We start from the raw sequence: 20,005 nt of genomic DNA on the forward strand, positions 1-20,005 counted from the left end.
TTTAATTATCTTTTATAGGGGACAACAGCACTGAGTCAACTGATGTTTTATTATCAAGATGTCTATTGAACAAATCCTTCTAGGGCATCTATTCTTTCCTGCTAGCTTTCCAATCTCATGAAGCTTGAAAATATTTTTAAAATTAACAAATTGGCATGTTAAGTTATCATTCATTATGCTGCAACCATTTCTCAGATGTATTCTCAGTAATTCTGTATGGCTGTACAGATAAACCTAGGTATACTGTAAACATTTATTTCGGAAAAGTTTGCCCACATGAATTATGTGAAACATTTCATTTTTATACTAGGTAATTTAGCTGTCTATATCTGACAAGGCAAACAGAAGTGCAGTTAAAAACCTTCAGCAAATATGAGATACATTCACTTTCTCTATTCCAATTGTCAATGTCCTTAATCTGATATAAACCGAGGAGAGTTCTGAAATCCACAAGTTTAGTCAATGCAAGTGTTCATTACTAAAAGACAAACCATACAGATGGAAAGCTTCACAAAAGGAGATTAACTTCACTGGCTTGACCATTGGGGTTAGTCCACCTTTCTTGTATTACGTGATCATTTACGTATACCATATGGATATGATTCTTTTCTGTACTCATAATCCCTTTGTCTATCTATGTATTTAATGAAGAATCAGTATTTGTATTTTAAAATAAAAGCTTCTATACTTGTGTTCTCAAATGGCATGTATTTATGCAGTATTTTAATGTTTCATTTTGGCATTCAGCAATTCATAGAAAGGGGAAATCATAGAATTACATTTTTTTAAAAAGTGTTCCCTAAATAGTTAATACAGACACACACACCACTGAAAAAAACCACAAAAAACCCACACCTTCACATGGCATGAATGAATTTTCCATATTATGTGATACCATTTTAAAATTAAGTTTTATAAAGCATACTGGCTTTTTCTCCTTGTGATCATCACTCATATTCAAGTGCCAATGCAGAAGGGTAAATTAAATACATCAAATAAGTGGAAAGAAGTTATAATTTTTAACCAAAAATATTTAATCACTACTATATTTGTTCAGGTATCACAACTGTACACATTAATCTCAATATACAAAAATCAGTAAAACAGACCTACAGTTTGACTGAAAAGATACAGTAATACAGCTCCCAGCATGCTTAGATTCTCTGCTACATATTACAGATTAAAGAACAGATGCCAATTGTACATGTTGTAGCCTCCTTTGTGAGTGGACCTTACGCCTGCATGGAGCTCCACTGACTTCAATGACACACTGCACAGGAGAATTAATCTACATGGGTCAGATTTCATGACTAAGGCCCTAATTTGCTGTGATAGACTGCTCCATAAGAATGGAAGCAATAAATTTGTAAGAAGTGGGTATCACTGCACAGCACACCAGCGAAGGCAGACTTTTTGCATTGCTCATAATTTAAAAAGTGAATTCAGCATTTTATAACTATTTTTGGAATTTTAGGTGTTTCAGTCTGATAAAATTAAAACTACCTCAAGAGCTCAAAAGCAGCGTCAAAATAATATATTAAATAGAATCTGAAAAACAACATTAATAAAAAATTAGATATTGTGGTGATATGGTCTCAAGAGATACCTATAATAGTCTAGACTGAAAGTGTTGAAATTACTATCGTTCTTGTTAATTACTCTAACAGCAGGATTGCATGAACTGTTTGTCCAAAGCTGTCACTGAGATATTGTAGTGGATAAAACAGAAAAACGGTAAACTTCATGTGTTTGCTTTCTGGTAATTACCCAGCAGGGAAATAGTTGAATAACAAAAATGGTTTCCATAGATAATGTATTACAAAGAAAGCAATGGAAATACCTTTATTTTTGGAGTTCATGACAGGCACATATGCATTATTAGAAAAATGAACAAATCCCTAAGAAACAATATGTTTTGCTCTATAACAAGATAAATTCAAGTTTACCCATTTCTCTTAAAACAGGTGCAAGACTTAAAACAAATAAGGCTGAAACATTATAGATAAGATTAAAGCTCTGGTTGATACTGTAATCATGATGTTGACTTAATGGAGGATAAACCATTCTCCCAACAAAGCACCAGTTTATTTTATCAGAGTGTTATTGTACATTTGGATGGCTTCCAAACTTCACTACAGCTAGGGAACTGTCTTCTGGAAGGACGAACTAGTACTTATGGTAAAAAACAAAAGAAAACTACCCTATTCCTCACATTCAACCTAACCACCCTGTGAGATGTGGATTTCCTCTTTTCTAGCTTGAAATGGATGGCAGTAGACCTCTTAACATGCAAGGAAACAGGGTTACTTACCAGTAACTGTTATTCTTCGAGATGTGTTGCTCATATCCATTCCAATTTAGGTGTGTGCGTGCCCCGTGCACAGATTCCCAGAACCTTTTTACCTTAGCACACCCGCAAGGCCGGGCGGCGCCCCCTGGAGTGCCGCGCTCATGTCGCTGTATATAGGGCGCTCCGGCCCCGTGGGTCCCCAGTCCCTTCTTTCTGCCAACTCCAACAGCGGGGACGGGGGGCGGGTTTGGAATGGATATGAGCAACACATCTCAAAGAACAACAGTTACTGGTAAGTAACCCTGTTTTCTCTCTTCGAGTGATTGCTCATATGCATTCCAATTTAGGTGATTGAGTAGCCATACCCTTGGAGGCGGGTAGGAGTCACTGACGAGCAGCTCTACTCAGCACGGCTCTGCCAACCGCTGCGTCTCCTCTCGCCTGTTGAACAATGGCGTAGTGGGTCGTGAAAGTGTGAACTGATGACCAGGTGGCTGCCCTGCAGATGTCCTGCAGTGGCACATTCTCTAGGAAGGCTGCCGATGAGGCCTGAGCCCTGGTCGAATGTGCCGTTACCGTTCCTGGCAGTGGCACTTTCGCTTGCTCGTAACATGCCTTAATACATGACGTGATCCAAGAAGAGATTCGCTGGGTGGAGATGGGAGAGCCCTTCATCCGGTCTGCCACTGCTAGGAACAGCTGTGTCAATTTACGGAAGGGTCTGGTTCTCTCCACGTAGTGTGCCAGGGCCCGCCTGACATCCAGCAAATGCCATCTCCATTCCTCTTCCGAACCATGCAGTTTTGGGGAAAATACAGGGAGGAAAATGTCTTGGTTACAGTGGAATTGGGAGACTACCTTGGGAAGGAAGGCCGGGTGGGGCCTCATCCTGACCTTATCCTTGTAAAAGACAGTATAGGGGGGGTCCGAAGTTAATGCTCTTATCTCAGCGACCCTCCTGGCCGAAGTGATGGCCACCAGGAATGCTACCTTCCAAGAGAGGAGTAGCAGGGAGCATGTAGCCATGGGTTCAAAGGGGGGTCCTGTCAACATGGTGAGGACCAGGTTTAAATCCCAGGGGGGGATTGGGTCCCGAACCTGTGGAAACACCCTCTCCACCCCTTTCATGAATCTGACCGACATGGGGTGGGAGAACAGTGACCGCCCTTCCATCGGCTGGTGAAAAGCTGAGATGGCCGCCAGGTGTACCTTCAGGGAGGCCAAAGCTAGGCCTTGGAGTTTAAGATGCAGGAGGTATTCCAGAATCACCTGTATTGGCGAGCAGGTTGGCGTGATACCCTTGGCCTCCACCCAACCCATAAAACGCCTCCACTTAGCCCGGTATGTAACCTGTGTGGAAGGTTTCCTGCTTCCCAACAGAATCTGCTGAACCTGCAAACAGCAGGCTCTTTCTCCCTCTGTCAGCCAGAGAGTCTCCATGCTGTCAGATGGAGGAAATCCAGGTCCGGGTGCAGCAGGCGCCCCTGGTCCTGGGACAGCAGGTCGTATCGCCTGGGGAGCGTAATTGGTGTGGCGAGATAGGTCGAGCAGCGTACTGTACCAGTGCTGTCTCGTGGCAATCAGGATGATATTTGCCCTGTCCCTCTTGATCTTGAGAAGGACTTGAGGGAGGAGCAGAATGGGGGGAAATGCATACACCAGGCCTCCCTCCCCATTCTACTAGGAACGCGTCAGACAGGGAGCCCGGCTCGTGACCTCGGAGTGAGCAGTATTTCGGGCACTTCCTGTTCCAAGATGACGCGAACAGGTCCATTTGGGGAACACCCCACACTCGGAAGATTGAAGCTGCTACCTCCTGGTGTAGCGACCACTCGTGTCTGTGTGAGAACGACCGGCAGAGGCGGTCCGCCTCGTCGTTTCTGTTCCCCGGAGGTGATAGGCAAATAAGTGAAAGTCGTGCCTCACTGCGAATTCCCATAGACGTGCGGCCTGGCACAAGGCCGAAGAACGCGCTCCCCCCTGCCTGTTCATATAGAACATGGCTGCAGTATTGTCTGTGAGGACTCGTACCCCCCTGCCCCTCAGGAATCTGAGGAAGGTTTTGCAGGCCAAACGGACCGCCCTGAGCTCGCAAACATTGTTGTGTAGAGCTCTCTCCATCGGTGACCATAACCCTTGGGTGCCCAGGTTGATGCTGATGTGGGCTCCCCATCCCACATCCAAGGCATCCGTGATAAGGGTCACGGACGGAGCCAGGTCTCTGAACAGGACTCCCTTGAGCACCTCCCTCGGGTTCGTCCACCAACAGAGGGAGGACAGCACCTGTGGGGGAATTGTGACCACCTTGGTCTGTAAATGTCTGGAGGGTACATAGACCGAAGCTAACCACGCCTGTAAGGGCCTTAGCTTGAGCTGAGCCAGCCTCACCACGTAGGTAGAGGCTGCCATATGTCCCAACAGCTGTAGGCAGTGCCTGGCTGTCGTCATGGGGAACCTATGCAGCTCTGCGATAATGGATCCCACATTGCCTCGAAACGCGGTCGTGGCAGGAAGGCTCTGGCCTGTATGGCGTCCAGGCTAGCCCCTATAAAGTCAATGCGCTGCACCGGGGCGAGCGTGGACTTTTGCTCATTGATGAGAAGCCCCAGTCTGGCGCACGTGGCGCAAGCCAGCTCCAGGCTGTTTCACACGTGATTCCTGGATCTGCCCTTGATGAGCCAGACATCCAGGTAGGGGAAGATCTGAACCCCCTTACGGCGCAAGTAGGCCACCTCTTCGGCCATACACTTGGTGAAGACCCTCGGGGCTGAGGACAGGCCAAATGGGAGGGCCGCAAATTGGTAGTGGCCTCCCTCTATCATGAATCTCAGGAATCTCCTATGCCCTGGTAAAATGGAGATGTGAAAGTAGGCATCCTTTAAAATCGAGGGCAGCGTATCAGTCCCCTGGATCTAAGGCCGGAATTATGGAGGCTAGGGAAACCATACGGAACTTGATATGTCTGATATATCTATTCAGACGGCGGAGGTCCAGGATCAGTCTCAGGCCGCCCTTGGCCTTGGGGATCAGGAAGTATCTAGAGTAAAATCCCCTTCCTCTTTCCATCCCCGGAACCTCCTCAATCGCACCGAGGCTCAGGAGTGAGTGGATTTCCTGTATGAGGAGTTGCTTATGTGCAGGGTCCCTGATAGGGGACAGGGTGGGAGGGGCGTCCGGGGGAAAAGAAGTGAGCTGGAGGGCATAACCCCTGAGAACCACCCTCAGGTCCCAACGGTCCGTAGTGATTGCTTCCCAAGCATGATAATAAGGCCGAAGCCTGCTTTCAAAGGGTCGGTCAGGCTCCCAGGGAAAAGGAAGAGCGCCACCCTCATAGTCGCTGTCAAAAGCGTTTATTACTGTTGTCACTTCCGGTTTTGCCACAGTGCTGCGCCCGCGCTGAAGAGCCCTGCCATTCACGGCGGTTAGGCCCTCTAAAGTGCTCCCGCCCCCTCTTTTGCTGAGCGGCCCGAGGGGCTTGTCTTGGCGGGGGAGGTGGCTGCCTTTGTGGCTGGGGGCGAGACTGGCATCTCGACACCTGAGGGGTGTATAGCCCTAAGGACCTCAGGGTAGCCCTCGAGTCTTTGAGGGCATGCAATTTGTCATCCGTCCTCTCCGAAAAGAGGCCGGAACCTTCAAAGGGGAGGTCCTGGATGGCTTGCTGGACCTCTACCGACAACCCCGATGCTTGCAGCCAGGAACAGCAGCGCATGACGATGGCGGACGCCTTTGCCCTGCCTGTGGTATCCGCCGCATCGCTGGCAGACTGCAGAGCTGCTTGGGCCACTGTCTCTCCCTCCTGTCCCAAGGTGGCCAGGTCTGCAGTTTGATCAGGGGGAAGCGCTGAGATCAGATGCTGCATCGAGACCCACATGTTTTGATTGTATTTCCCCAAGAGGGCCTGATGACTTGCCACCCTTAATTGTAAAGTGGCCGTGGAACAAACTTTGCGGCTGAAGAGATTAATTTCTTTCCCTCTTTATCCCCTGACTCCCCTGGAGATCCCTCTGGTTTGCCGCATCCACAACTAAAGTCCCTGGGAGGGGATGATTATACAGGAACTCAAAGTTTTCCTTCAGCACATAATACTTCCTTTCTGTTCCCTTCGATGTTGGGGGGAAAGAGGAAGGTGTTTGCCAAAGGGCCTTGACAATCTTCATTACCCTCTCGTGGACGGGGAGGGCCACGCAAGAGAGGCCTGAGGACCCTGAAGGGCCAAAGAGGGGATCATCCTCCTCCGACATCTCCTTAAGCGGTAACCCCAAGTTGGTGGCTACCCACTTAAGGAGGTCTTGGTGCACCCAGAAATCAAAAAGAGCGCCTTATGGTCCCTGGACATCCCCTCCGGGTCTGACTCCCTATCAGAAGGGATTTGTGGAGGCAGCTGTGTTGGGGGAGGTGGGGGCTGCACCACCCCACAGTGGAGCGATTCAGCACTCTGTCCCGGCTGAGCGGTCCAAGGTCCCCAGTACGGCCACTGCCACGGCCCTTGTGGCCACCCTGGCATAGGTAGCTGCTGGGTGTCCACATAGTGGCCTTTGTGGCCTGAGTCCCCAGACCGTCTCTTGCGACCCTTCGGCAGGGAGCGGCTCTGGGAAGAAGAGGAGGACCAGTGCCAACGCCTGCGGTGTCTTCTAGAGGAGGACCGACTGGAGGAACTAGTGGACCTCCTGCGTCTGCGTCCCGAACGTTTGTAGTGGCGCTTCCCACTACGGGATTGGGAGTGACGGCTCCTTTGGCTGCGTGCCGTTGAAGCGGAACGGGAGCGCGCTGGTTTTCCCGGTGCCACGAAGCCCGGTGCTGAGACGGTCGGTGCCGTAGTCGTCGGTGCCAGTAGCCCCAGTGCCGAATACGTCAGTGCCAGCGGTGCCGAATACGTCAGTACCGGCGGATCCAGCGGTGCCGAATACCCCGGTGCCGGTAGCCCTGGAGGTGCCGAGGTCTGGCCCATCAGAGTGGACCACGCCAGGGAGACGTGTGACGCCGCTGTAGGAGCCGGTGTCGTTATCGGTCCCGGCATCGTCTGTACCGCAGTCGGTGCCGGAATTGACGGTGCCACTGCTCTTGATGCCGAGGCAAGGGGGGCTTCCAGGCCGTCGTTGCTCGGTGCCGCCGGGGTGTCACGAGGAGAGTGGTGCCGCGACATCCCCCGCACCAGAGAGCTCGAGCCCGAGCTGTGGGTGGTGTCAGAGTCGGCGCTGACACTCCTGCGCCGGCTCTTCCTGCCTCTTGACTGCCCCCGGTGCCGCGGTGCCGAGGCGCTCGACGACTGAGTCAGAGCTCAGAGGGGACGCACTCTCCGCCCTCTGTGGCTGTCTGGGTGAGGATTGGGAGCGTTGTTTCCTCCACCCACCGGGGCTACCCAGCACGGGTTTGCCCCGAGACGCTAGTCCCGCACCCCTCAGCCGAGGAGGGGACGGAGGCGTAGGCAGGGCCATGAGGGCCCTTGCCGCGACGAACGCCTCCGGCGTCGATGGCCCTTGCAGGGGCACTCCCCCACCCCCAGGAGTCGGGGGAGGCTCCCTATGAGGAGACACTGGTGCCGGAGGGACCTCCACGGCAGGTGGCTGGGTGTCTCCTGACTTTCTACCTGCTTCGCTGGTTGCAGGGAGGAGTCCATGGAGGCGATGCCGGACCGCTTTGACTTCTTCGGCACCGAAGGCTTCGGTGCCGATGTCGGTGCAGACGGTGAGCATCCACTCGGTGCCGGGGATCTCGACGGCTTGGAGGCCGGACGGAGCGCAGACTCCATGAGCAGAACCTTCAGTCTTGCATCCCTTTCTTTTTGGGTACGGGGCTTGAAGGATTTGCAGATCCTGGATTTTTCTTTGCGGTGCTGCTCTCCGAGACAACGGAGGCAGCAGTCATGAGGATTACTCGCTGCAAATTGCTTGGAGCACATGGAACAGCTCTTGAAACCAGCGGAGCCCGGCATGGCTCCTGCAGAAGCCCTTAAGGGCACGTGACAGTGTCAACTATCTACAATTAACTGTTTTTGAATAACAAAACTAACTAACTAACAAATCTAGAGCTCTAGAGCGAAGAGGCTAAGGACTGCTGCTTGCAATAGCAAGGGGCAGAAGTTCCAGCAACCATCAGAGGCGGAAAGAAGGAACTAGGGACCCGCGGGGCCGGAGCGCCCTATATATCGCGATGAGCGCGGCACTCCAGGGGGCGCTGCCCAGCCCTGCGGGTGTGCTAAGGAAAAAAGGTTCCGGGAATCTGTGCATGGGGCGTGCACACACCTAAATTGGAATGCATATGAGCAATCACTCGAAGAGAGAACATGAGATTTAGCCTCATCCAACCTTATTCCACCCACCTGTTCTGTATTGTCCTCAGGCTAGCTGAGAATTCAGAAGTACTCAAGGAGGCACCAGAAGGACAAATGATTTGGCCCTTAAACAAAAGGCCCCCAGGTTCCTACTGAAGACTGCAAAATTTAGCTCAGACTTTTAAATTTAAAAAGGTAATTCAGTGACAATGCAAGTGGAAAGTCTGACAGCCCCGGGGAGATTGAAGTCCTTTTCTTTGCTACAGAAGAAGTTCACCATGGTAACAGCTGTACACATACAGCGTATGTAGCAGTTGTGAAAGCTAGAATAGAAGGACTGCTGACAAACATCCAAATATTTTAAATTGGGCCTCCAGATGCTAGAACTGCGAAAGGGACAAAATCCAGAAGAGAATGGGCAGAATAACTCCATCCACTGTAGGAATTGTTGAGTTATATTTTATAGCTTGTGTTATGTAGCTGGCCAGATTAGATCCATTGCGATCCTCCCTCGCTTTAAAAATCTCTGAATAGTGTTTAAATAAAATTTAAAGGAGAAGGCTCTTTATGACAACTGTGCAGTTCCTCCACTAGCTTTGCACAAGCTTTTAGCTCATGTTAGCACTGAAAGTCATATGAGACTCCTGCCAAAGAAGGATGCTGTATTGGATACTGCCTTGGTAAGAATCTGTTAGTCATTTCTTGCACTGGAAATGCTGGTGCACTAACAAGAAAATGAACAGCTCAAAGTATATATCATAGTCCATTAGCAACTTAAGATGGTGTCCCTACTTGCCAATTACTCAAAGGCACTCCATAGGGAACTCTTTCCTTGCTTCTAGGAAGATGTTATGAAGAAAAAAAGGAATTATGTGAAAAATCTTCTCTCACCAAGGTGCTTAGAGCCCTGCTCGAATAAAATAATAAACATCCTAAGTAGGCAATATAAAAACAAATACTGAAAAGTGAAGTGTGAAAAATCAGTAAAACTTAAGCCTCTTTTAAGGAATAAAATCTTGACTGGTGATTTGTCTTTATTATTTCAGTTTTTTCTCCAAAAGCAGAACAATTAAGTCAGAAATGTTTAAGTACCAATTTGAGCAAAGTACATCTTAACTTCTGATTCATGCATCTAATAAGAGGCAAGATTAAGTAACCTTGGAATTGATAATGTAAAAGTAAACACTCAGAATAACTGCAGCACTGTTATACCTGCCGCACTAAACACAATTATCTTCAACAGTAAGACAAAAGAGGCAGCGTGTTACCGAGTAATAGCAGTGTGTCTCAAGTGATGGTCATTACAATTTAGCAACCTTGGAAGTGCCACATTCCCCTAAAAGTGCCTCATTACAGTATCTTATTTTTGGTTATAAATTTAATTTCATAACAGTGAAGAAACTGATACTACTAAGCATTACTGAGCTACATTGGTCAGCATACCAAAGCTTACTTAGTCCCGAGTTTCTAAATTATTTAACTGTACCCAAGACTATAGGGTCATGTTTAAACAGCCATCGTTATATGCTGGGCAAAATTTCCCAGGGCACTCTACAAAGTAATATGAATAGAGTCCCATTCAGCTTCTTCTCCATCCTATGGCTTTGTCTCAACTAGCAGTTTTGTAGGTAAAACTTTTGTCTGTCAGGGGTGTGAAAAAACACACCCCGACCGACATAAGTTTCACCAACAAAAGCTCTGGTGTGGACAGTGTTGTGTCAGCAGGAGAGCATCTCCCACTGATACAGCTATTGCCACTCGTTGGGAGTGGTTTAATTATGCTGGTGGGAGAGATCTCTCCTGTCGGCATAGAACAGCTCCATGGGAGACCTTACAGCAGCACAGCTGCAGCGATACAGCTGTGCCACTGTAAGGTCTGTAATGCAGACGTAGCCTAAGTTCTTCTTTCCTGATTATCTATCCAAGTATTATACGCTCATGTTACCATAGTATCTGAGCACTCGTTCTCTGCATACCCACAACTACTCAGTCCCTCCCCTCCTTGCCTGCAGCGCAACTCAAGCCTTGGCTACACATGAAAACTGCTTTAAACTATACTGGCTGAATTAAAGCAGTACAACCCCTAGTGTGGCTGCAGTTATACTGGTATAAAAGTGTCTTATATCATCACAGCCATTACCATAGGGAAGGAGAAACTATACCAATATAAGGTGACATTAAACTGAAACCAGTCCGTCCACACTAGGTGTTGTACCATTTAATTTGGGTACAAAAATCACACCCCTATCTAAAATAGTTATACTGGAACAAAATCTCGGTGTAGACAAGGCCTCAGGCTGCTGGAACACCTTCCCACCCTCGCCCCTCACTCACCAGCTTTGTCTCGCTATGATCCCCTCCCCGGACTGGAAAACCTGATCATGGGGCTGAAGCACTAACTTCCAAATTAACAAAGCATTCGATACCTGTTTGGGCCCACTGACACCAGAGGCAGACAGGGAACTGTGGATAGCAATCTCTGAATGGTGGGTCAAGTGCATGCAGCATTTAGTGCAGGACTGCTGAAAGAGTAAAACCCTATGTGGATACATAGGTTCCAGAGGTATTCTGCTGCCACTGAACTATATGCCTCAAATACACCAAGAGGCAGTGACGTCAACAAAAAATTAGTCAATCCACCAAAAATAAAATTAGTAAGAGAACTTTTCAAATGACATTTTATTCAAGCTATCACATATTTAAAATAAAGATTATCTATTCTAACAAACAGGGCTGCACGGTATATAGTTTCCTTGTCAAATTACAGGAACTACTGGACACAACAGGGAAGAAGATTCTTACATCTTGGTTGATGCTGAGGCCATGGTGTAACTAAAAATTATAAAATGTCTGCTTTGTTGCATATTTGGCTTGGTGTTGGCTGCACCATTAAAATCTGCTAAAGATAAAGGAGAGACAAAACGCACAAGGACAGATTCACACAAAACCAAGTCATCCAACTTTTTAAGACTGGGATAAAATGTTAATGTGTTGCCCCCTCTCCCAAACCTGAGCCTAAATGTGTTAAACTGATATGAGGGGTTAAAACTGTTTCAAACCCAATGACATGGCTTTCAAGACCCCCATTTCAGCTCTCCTATTAGACTTCAGTCCTTGCCTGCATCGTTGCATTCAAACTAGTCCAATTCACAAACCTCTTCCAACAGAGACTCACAAATCTGCTATGTAGAAGTTTCCACTCCGCTGAAAGGAGACTGCTAGCTCACATTTGTTTATGACACACTGTCACGCGGGTTGGATTGGGGGGGGAGAAAGGGGATTTATTATATTATTTAACATCAGTATGTCAAAATAATAATAATTCATATAAGATATGCCGTATCAGGTACTGTTAAAAAGGCTATAATGTGCTAAGTAAGATGATAATGTTTATGTTCATATGTTATATGTGTAATGGAAGTTATGGATATGGTTGATATATCTGTATTTCAAATTGTGCTGTTTCTGGGCGACACCCCACACAGGATGGCTGCAGCACTAGCTACTTAATGGCCCATTAAAGAAATTCATAGGTACAATGGGCCCATGGGGAGAAGCCAGGGATATACCTGATGAGTCACCAGGACTTACTCATGTGACTCTGGACTCCATCTTATTCCTGTAAATTTCCACAAGCAACATGGAAAAGACCAAAGGACATAAAAGGCAGCTGCACCCCATCCATTTGTCTTCAGTCTCCAGCCTACCTCTGGATCAACTCATCTGCAACTGAACTGAAGCAGTGAAACAAAGGACAGACCCATCCAGGTACTGGATGTACACCAGAGGGACTGTACAAGCCAGCAAACTCCACAATTCTACTAGAAGCCTGATATATATGAACTTTCAAGTCAACTGTATGTATCTGATTGTTTTAATCCTTTAACATTTCTCTTAAAGTTTGTTTCTTTCTTTTTATAATCAACCTTTAGTTTTAGTTACTAAAGGATTGGCTGGCAGTGTGGTATTTTGGGTATGATCCAAACTTATATTGATTTGGTACTGTGGCTGACCCTTTGGGGTCAGAGGGAACCTTTCTGGTAAAGAGCATAGAGTTTTAAATAACTGATCTCTTTACTGGAGCTGATGGCTGATTGGGAGCCAGAGACTGAAATGCAGTAAAGGGGGCTGGGTATATTTTTATTTTGGCTTCTTGATAACCAGTGTGGGGAATCAGAAGCACTGTTTGTGGCTGGTTGAGAAGTCTGATTTCAGTGTCACCCACCAGTGCTGGAAGAATTTGCTCTCCTTTTACAGCCTGCCCTGACCTTGGCATTTTCAGGTGGCTACCCTAGGTACGAACGGGTCTCACACACGTCAGATTTTTACTTTTGGTTTCCCCAAATGAAAAGCAATTAATCAGTTTTGCCACCTTATTCCTGAAGAGCTCAGAACACGTGGTGCTTTCAGTTCAAGGGTATTAGTATCACTGTTTTTTTACACAATAAAATGTAGTTGGAATTCTAAAGAGTTTTCAGACCTACCTGCTACATTGAGCTTTTCAACTGCTCCTAAGCTGGGAGCAGCAGTAGCAGTATTGTTGGTAGAGTTTGCTCCTGTGCCATTAATTACAAGGTTCTCCACCTTCGACTCTAGCTTGCCAATACGCTGTAAGATATTATCCAGTAAGACTGCAAGAGTTTTCTTCAGATCTATAACAAACGAAAAACAAACCATGTAACATCACACTGGATACCACATCGATGCAACAGACACCCATCACTGGCACCTCGTATCAATCGAATTGAAGAAGAGAAGCTGCAGCCTTGCTGTGATCAGATACCATTTCACCACTACAGGTCCCCTCTGAGCCACAGCAACGGTCTTAAAAATTGTGGGAGAAACCAAATTGTATTTAGAAATCTTTGTCGGGGAGCTCCTCTCGTCATATGAATATTTACATACAAAACTCAGATACCATTTGTGACTGTCACGGAGGAGAATGAAATTAATCAAGACATAAAAACAAGACTGGAATTAATATTAGCACTCAGAGAAAATCTTGTTGATGAACAATTACCCTCTATAAGAACTGTTTTCCTATTTTGTCCAAATTAAGTATAAACTCCTCTGGGCACAGAACAGATCCATACAACTATTTTGTAAAGAATGTTGTAAGAAATAGATCACCAAAGGGAATTTATATATCTGGATATCTTTATATGTGTCTTATGTGTATGTGTGTATCCATAAGTATATACACACACATAATGCATGTGTAAATGTATGTCTTGTACACCTGCTTATATAGTGATATATGCATGTAGTTTACACACACACACTTCAGATATTATGGTAATAGGGTGGGCAATATACACATGCTTGTATCCACTTCGTTATCCTGTGTATGCAAACGAACTTGTGCGTTTTTGTTTTAAAAACAGTCAAAATATGAATCCTTATTGCAACACAAATTAAATTGTTAAAAGTGATAAATGATTCCTAGTTTGTAACACTGGCTACACAAACTCTGCAAGCAGCAGCTGGAACTTGTCAAACTAAGCATTGAATGCTATGTAAATCATCGGGATCAATTACTTTACATGTTTTATTTGCAAGCAAGGAAACTATTCCTCTTGATTGAAAAGCATGGTACTCAAGTCCTTATAATACACTCAAATGCTCCCATAATGAGGTCTAGCTTCACATTTGTGTACCGTCAAACGAACAGTCTAAGGGATGCTCCCAGTGAATATAAAAATCCCATCCCTATAAACAGGGCTCATATCTCAATCAGACTGAGTAGAGCCAGCAATCAGGTTCCACACTGGCACATCATTCTCTGCAAATTTTGACTTTTATACCATACATCAATAATGCTATAAACCACTTGTGTTTTCTCAGGCCAGCTAGTGATCTTATCTGTCACCATCTCAAAAGAACCCTCCTGCAACTAGGGTGAAAAGAAAGAAAAAGAAAATCTGCATACTGTGTAAAACAAACCAAGAAGAATATGAGGAAGTTGATTAATGAACAACAACAGAAAGTATAAAATTCAGAATTCAGAAAATGTAACAGAAAAGTGGACAGATTGTCCTTACCTCATGATAGTGTGTGAAAGGGGTGAAAACGACAATTATACAAGGATTACAATGCTGGCCTAAAACTTTGACTATACTGGATTTTTCCCATTTATGCCACTATCTCAAGAATTTACGTATATTCAACAGATGCTACCATTATGCTGTTAATCATGCAAAAATAGATTTAAAAATGTGTAATTATCTTCTTTCATATCTTTAAAATGAAATAATTTTCTGATCTGCAATTTGACATCTGGTGGAATTTTAAGTTATAATTTACAAGCACAGATTCACTTGCTTTACACTGGGTTTAGTTTTGTCATATGGTTTTTAATGTTTCTAATGAGTTTTTAATGAGCAGTCAAACACATGTGCAAATAAGAGAAAGTTTATGTGGAAAGGCTGCAAAATTTAGAGTTCAGGAAACCTACCTGAAAAGAAAATGAATTACACCAATTTTAAGGATACTCTAATTACGTATGTTGTCCTTCATTGGCACGGTTTTCTTTACCTTCCAAAGACCATAACAAGTGAAAACACAAAGAGTACTAATATATATTGCTCATATTTTGAAATACGTATTGATATACATACATATCATATCGTAATGCATTTTATATTGCAAATTTTAAAAAATAGAGTCACACAGGAGTTGAATGAAAGAAAAAAGATGAGTTGTTATAACCTGATTTTAAGGTGCAATTTCTTGCCGCCTGTCTGAAAATGCAGTGTTTCTCAATCTTTTTGAGTTGGCGACCCCCTCTGGATTTAAGAAAAAAAAAAAAAAAAGCATGACTGCCCTATTGGAAAAACTTGCGACCCCCATCATAAACTTGGACGCAGGGCTCTAGCTGCCCCACGGCCATGTGGCTCGGGGCTTCAGCACTCCCACAGCTTGGCGGTGCGGAGCTGAAACATGTAATTTAGTTTCCTGGGGTCCTCTGTGGCATTGGGCCTTAGGCAATTGCCCTGCTTCCTATCCCCTAACATTAGCCCTGCTTGTGACCCCCTCTAAACCCGTTCTTCAACCCCCAGGTTGAGAAACACTGCTGTATAGAATGGGAGCTCCATTTACAAGATATGTAACATAAAAGATCTTAAAGATGTCAGTTGTCCAGAGTAGCAGTGCATTTTTGGCACTGATATAGCAAGCCCTGGATTTGGACCAATGCAATTCTTGATTATCATTAAAACACTTGCTATAGTTAATCTAGATAGAGGGTGTAAAAGACTGGCAATATACTGGACAAACCTTATGGGATTAAGATAAACTTCACTGATTTAACTTAAACCTTACTGAATTAGATTTAATTGCGAGAAGCTGGGAATGGGAAATAGGGATGGATCACTTCATGATTACCTGTTCTATTCTATTAATTCCCTCAGAAACACCTGATGTTTGCAGGCATCGGAAAATAGGATACTGGGCTAGATGGACCATTGGGTCTGACCTTTGGGGTCCATTATATTAAAAATGCAGCTGTGTATGTGTTATTGTGGAATTGTATGCAACTCCTCTAGGAGCAGAGGGATGCTAATGTAATTTTGCCTTTTATCAGCCACCCCCGGAGAGGTTTTAAATACTAGTTCAAACTGGATTCTCCAGAACCAACAGATAAAGGATTTTGGGGTAAATAGTCTGGTTTTAAACAGACTCAGGGCGTTCCTCCTGACCCAGCAAATGGAGAGGTCTATGGAGGGCCCCAATCCTTAGGGAAAACTTAGGGAAAAGTGACAGACTTCAAACCACGAGGAAACCCTTTGGGGTTTTGAGGGACTGCTCAAGCCAAAGCCTATGTTAGGATTGGGGTGATATATGGTAAGCTTATTAGCATGTATGTAGGGTTTATTTATTGTTTTTAAATATGTTCTCTCTGTAATGATTTTACCTTAAAACTGGCTTGCATACGAAGTGCTGTGTGGTACCTTATAATAGTGGGCAATTACTCTGTTACTAATCTCTGAAGAGAAACTAAGCAGGCCTGCTTAGGCAGTCTCCAGCTGGGATATCACAGTATAGTCAGGGGACTGTGCACCCTGGAAATACCTTGATCAGAATGGTATTTCCACTTGAGAGGTGATGGCCAGAGAATAAAGCCTAGAGCAGGTGCCTTTGCTGAATTGTGACAGAGGGCTAGGTATGATTGTTGATATGTTTATTAAAAACATGTAAGTGTTTTGGAATTATCATGTTGAGCACATTGTTAGCCCCTGTAAATGTCTGTTCTTATTACTGTTGCCCTCAGGTTCCCTACCTTCCCATTAATCTCTCAGATTTCTAAAGCTAGAAAACAGTTCACACGATGTACCATCTAAAATTTTGAAGCTCCAGCTTTTAAACAACATAAAGCATTAACCTTTAAGTGTAACTGTTCCCATTATATTGGCTGTTAAAGTAGACGGGTGAAATTGTGGAGGCAAGATGGTAACCAGAACCACTTTATTTTAAAACATATCACTCATGGCAATTTATTGAAATTCTGTTCCCCTACATAGTTTTGATAAGGAATATTTCATATGTAAAGCTTCTCCATATTTAAAAGTTATTTTGATCTCAAGTCTACTGGGAGAAGGAGCTAAAGTCAAGGTTTTAGTATTATGCCACTGATGACATCGTAAACAGATTATATTTCCATATTCAAGAGGAATGACAGTGACCTAAAGAAGTTAGGTAGAGAAAATAATTGATATTTCTAGGGAGGACCAAGACAGTGCCACCATAGTAGTTCTTTAATGACAGAGCCCTGAAAAACTACTGACTTGACATTCAAATAGACACCACCCTCAGGGCTAGAAAGCAACAATGAGGAGCCAAACATGTTTACCTGGCCCACACCTCAATAGTGTGAGTCTAACTGAGCCACAGAAGAATGTTTAAACTACCTAAACGGTAGCAGATGCCAGTCACTTAAAAGATCCATTCAGAAGAGGGCTCTAAGATATACTAACATGGTTTAAAAATGGTCTGTGTAGCAAACAAAGCATAAAGTGTTCATAATTAGTGTTCATAACCTGTTCCAAACTAGGAACTGACCAATTTAAAAATGATTATGTCTGATCCACCCTGGTCAGGCAAACAACATTTAAACAGAGTTGGCATGAATATGTTAAACTGTTCCACAAATGTAATTTACAAGAAGCCATGCCACTGATATCAGACTGAAGGGAAAAAGGAGAGCAAGGAACCTGCCAGTAACAACAAAAGAACAAAGCCAAAGGAGTAAAACCCAGAAATAAAGGTAGGTGAACCAAAAATTAAAAAACAATAATGTTGCCCGTAGTGCAGCGGTGTACAAAATACAGTGAGAAGAGTAACAAAAAATAGGCCTTCTGCCACAGCGCTGCCAACGGCACTGATGCTAAGAGACTGCTGAGCAGGAAAACAGGCAAGCACTAAAAATAATCACTCGGGTGCAAATTAAAAACTAGGAGGGGACGCTTACACTATGTATCTCTCTGATGTGATGAAAACAACTTTTTGTAAAAAAATTGCCTACTACTTCTCCCCACCTACCCACCCTGCATTTGTACTGTCCTAATGTTTAAAAAAAAAAAAAAAAGTACATGACAGACAAAAGTTAAAAGATGTTCATGTCTATAAATAAGGCCCTACAAAATTCTGGGTCCAGTCTAGTCAATTTCACAGCCATAAGATTAGAAAATTGATCAATTTCATGATTTCAGATTATTTTAATTTGAAATTTCAGGGTGTTGTAACTGTGGGGGTTCTGGCTCAAAATGGGGTTGTGGGAAAGTTGCCAACCTGTTGTAGTGGGTGGCAATCACTTCTGTGCTGCCTTCAATACTGGATCTAGCAGCTATGGGCCCGGGTAGGGCACTCCCAAAAGCACAGGGAAATTGAGAAGCCTCCTCTGCCTGAAGGAACCTCCTGAGCTGCTGCTCAGCCCTGAGCTTCCTACAATAGGAAGAGGTACCAGAAGTGGGTCTGATCTGCCCCATGATGCTGGAAGCACCCCGGCCCAGGACTAGCAACTAAGGGCGCCCCCCCCTCCAGCTGGGACACCCCCAGCAGTATGGGGGAGATCAGATTTCATGGGGAAGGGCCAATTTCACAGTCCATGACACATTTTTTACGGCTGTGAAATTGGTAAGGCTCTAACACACTGGGCATAAGACAGAGGAAATATTATAAATTAGTAAAAAAAAATATATGTTGTCATGTGAAAATTAAAATGGGCTGGCTATTTTCATAAGGAGACAAAACAAATGTGGATTAAGACAACAGCAAGAGAAAAAGGTAACCAAAACCAAGAAAACTAGAAACAATCTTTCAGACATCAGGAGAGATGGCTATTAATGGCTGAGGCTTCAGAAACATGGTAACAGTTTGGGGAGGCTTTCATTGAATAATGGATCAACATCTTCTAACTACTTTGATAAATACCGACCATTAACAAAGATTTGGCCTGCAAAACAGATAGTTGTAATATACATAACTAAAAGTTTTAGACATTCAGTGCATTGCCCAATGGACACCCAACTCAAGTATGGCATTATTCTTATGGAAATTACCCTTTAAACAGGGCTGTAGTCATACTGTTATTGAAAATAATTTATTACAAACATCTTTCATTCTCCATCTTCAAAATCCCTAATTTGCACATAAGATGTGGGAAGTTGCAAAGTATTCTTTTTTAAAAATTATTACTTTGCATTTACATAGCACCTGTGAGCTAAAGATGTCAATCTCTCTTCTTAAACAAAAATCTTAAATTAGTTTCCTGTGAAGTAGGTTAGGATTAGAGACCAATCATTTTCCCCACCACTGAGAGCTGTAGTTGTCTCTGCTATGGTATCTGGCCTCTGATTAGTATACCAAATTACTGCACAGCAGTATATACAACAAGAAACAAATGGTAGGCAACTGAAACCACATGGGAAATTTAACTAATGACATCTCATGTACTTGAATTTGGCATATTAACACAACCCTAATTTTACAAAAGATGCTACGAAACCTCTGAGGACAGATGACCATTTATGTTTTGCAAGTCACATGAGCCTATGGCCCTCTTACTTAATGACAGGACATGGGTTAAACACTGATTCAAAGGGAAGAGCACCATCTATTGAACAAATGTTATCATTCTCTGCAGAAACCTGGGCTTTCTTTGTGGGCGGTCTTCCATCCAACCTAACTCAACTTTGCTTAGCTTGTGATATTTAATGGCATCACAATACAAGTTGGTATGTCTGCAAGCTGTCAGACATAAATAAAAAATCATAGAACAAGGGCTAGTTGTTATCTAAGCCACATAGCAATATAATAGTCAGCTGCCTAGGGGATGGTGACCTCAGCCTCACAAACAAACACATTCACAGGAACACCCAACTCTTCTCAGAGGAAACAAAGCAGTAATAGAAACTGCAAGCCGTCCCAGCATCTCTGGCATCTGCTGT

At 44.4% G+C, this 20,005-nt stretch overlaps 1 protein-coding gene across 1 annotated transcript in view; it reads right to left on the reverse strand.

The window, feature by feature from the left end:
* MGAT5 (alpha-1,6-mannosylglycoprotein 6-beta-N-acetylglucosaminyltransferase) overlaps positions 1 to 20,005 on the reverse strand; it is a 217,047-nt gene that overhangs the window by 119,799 nt on the left and 77,243 nt on the right. Inside the window, exon 3 of the mRNA XM_067549543.1 lies at positions 13,046 to 13,213. Coding sequence (XP_067405644.1) covers positions 13,046 to 13,213 — 168 coding nt within the window. The remainder of the gene's footprint in view (positions 1 to 13,045; positions 13,214 to 20,005) is intronic.

Source organism: Emydura macquarii, unplaced genomic scaffold, assembly GCF_026122565.2.
Source record: "Emydura macquarii macquarii isolate MOO-44397 ecotype Brisbane River unplaced genomic scaffold, CSIRO-AGI_Emac_v2 contig_1253, whole genome shotgun sequence".
Lineage (NCBI taxonomy): Eukaryota > Metazoa > Chordata > Testudines > Chelidae > Emydura > Emydura macquarii.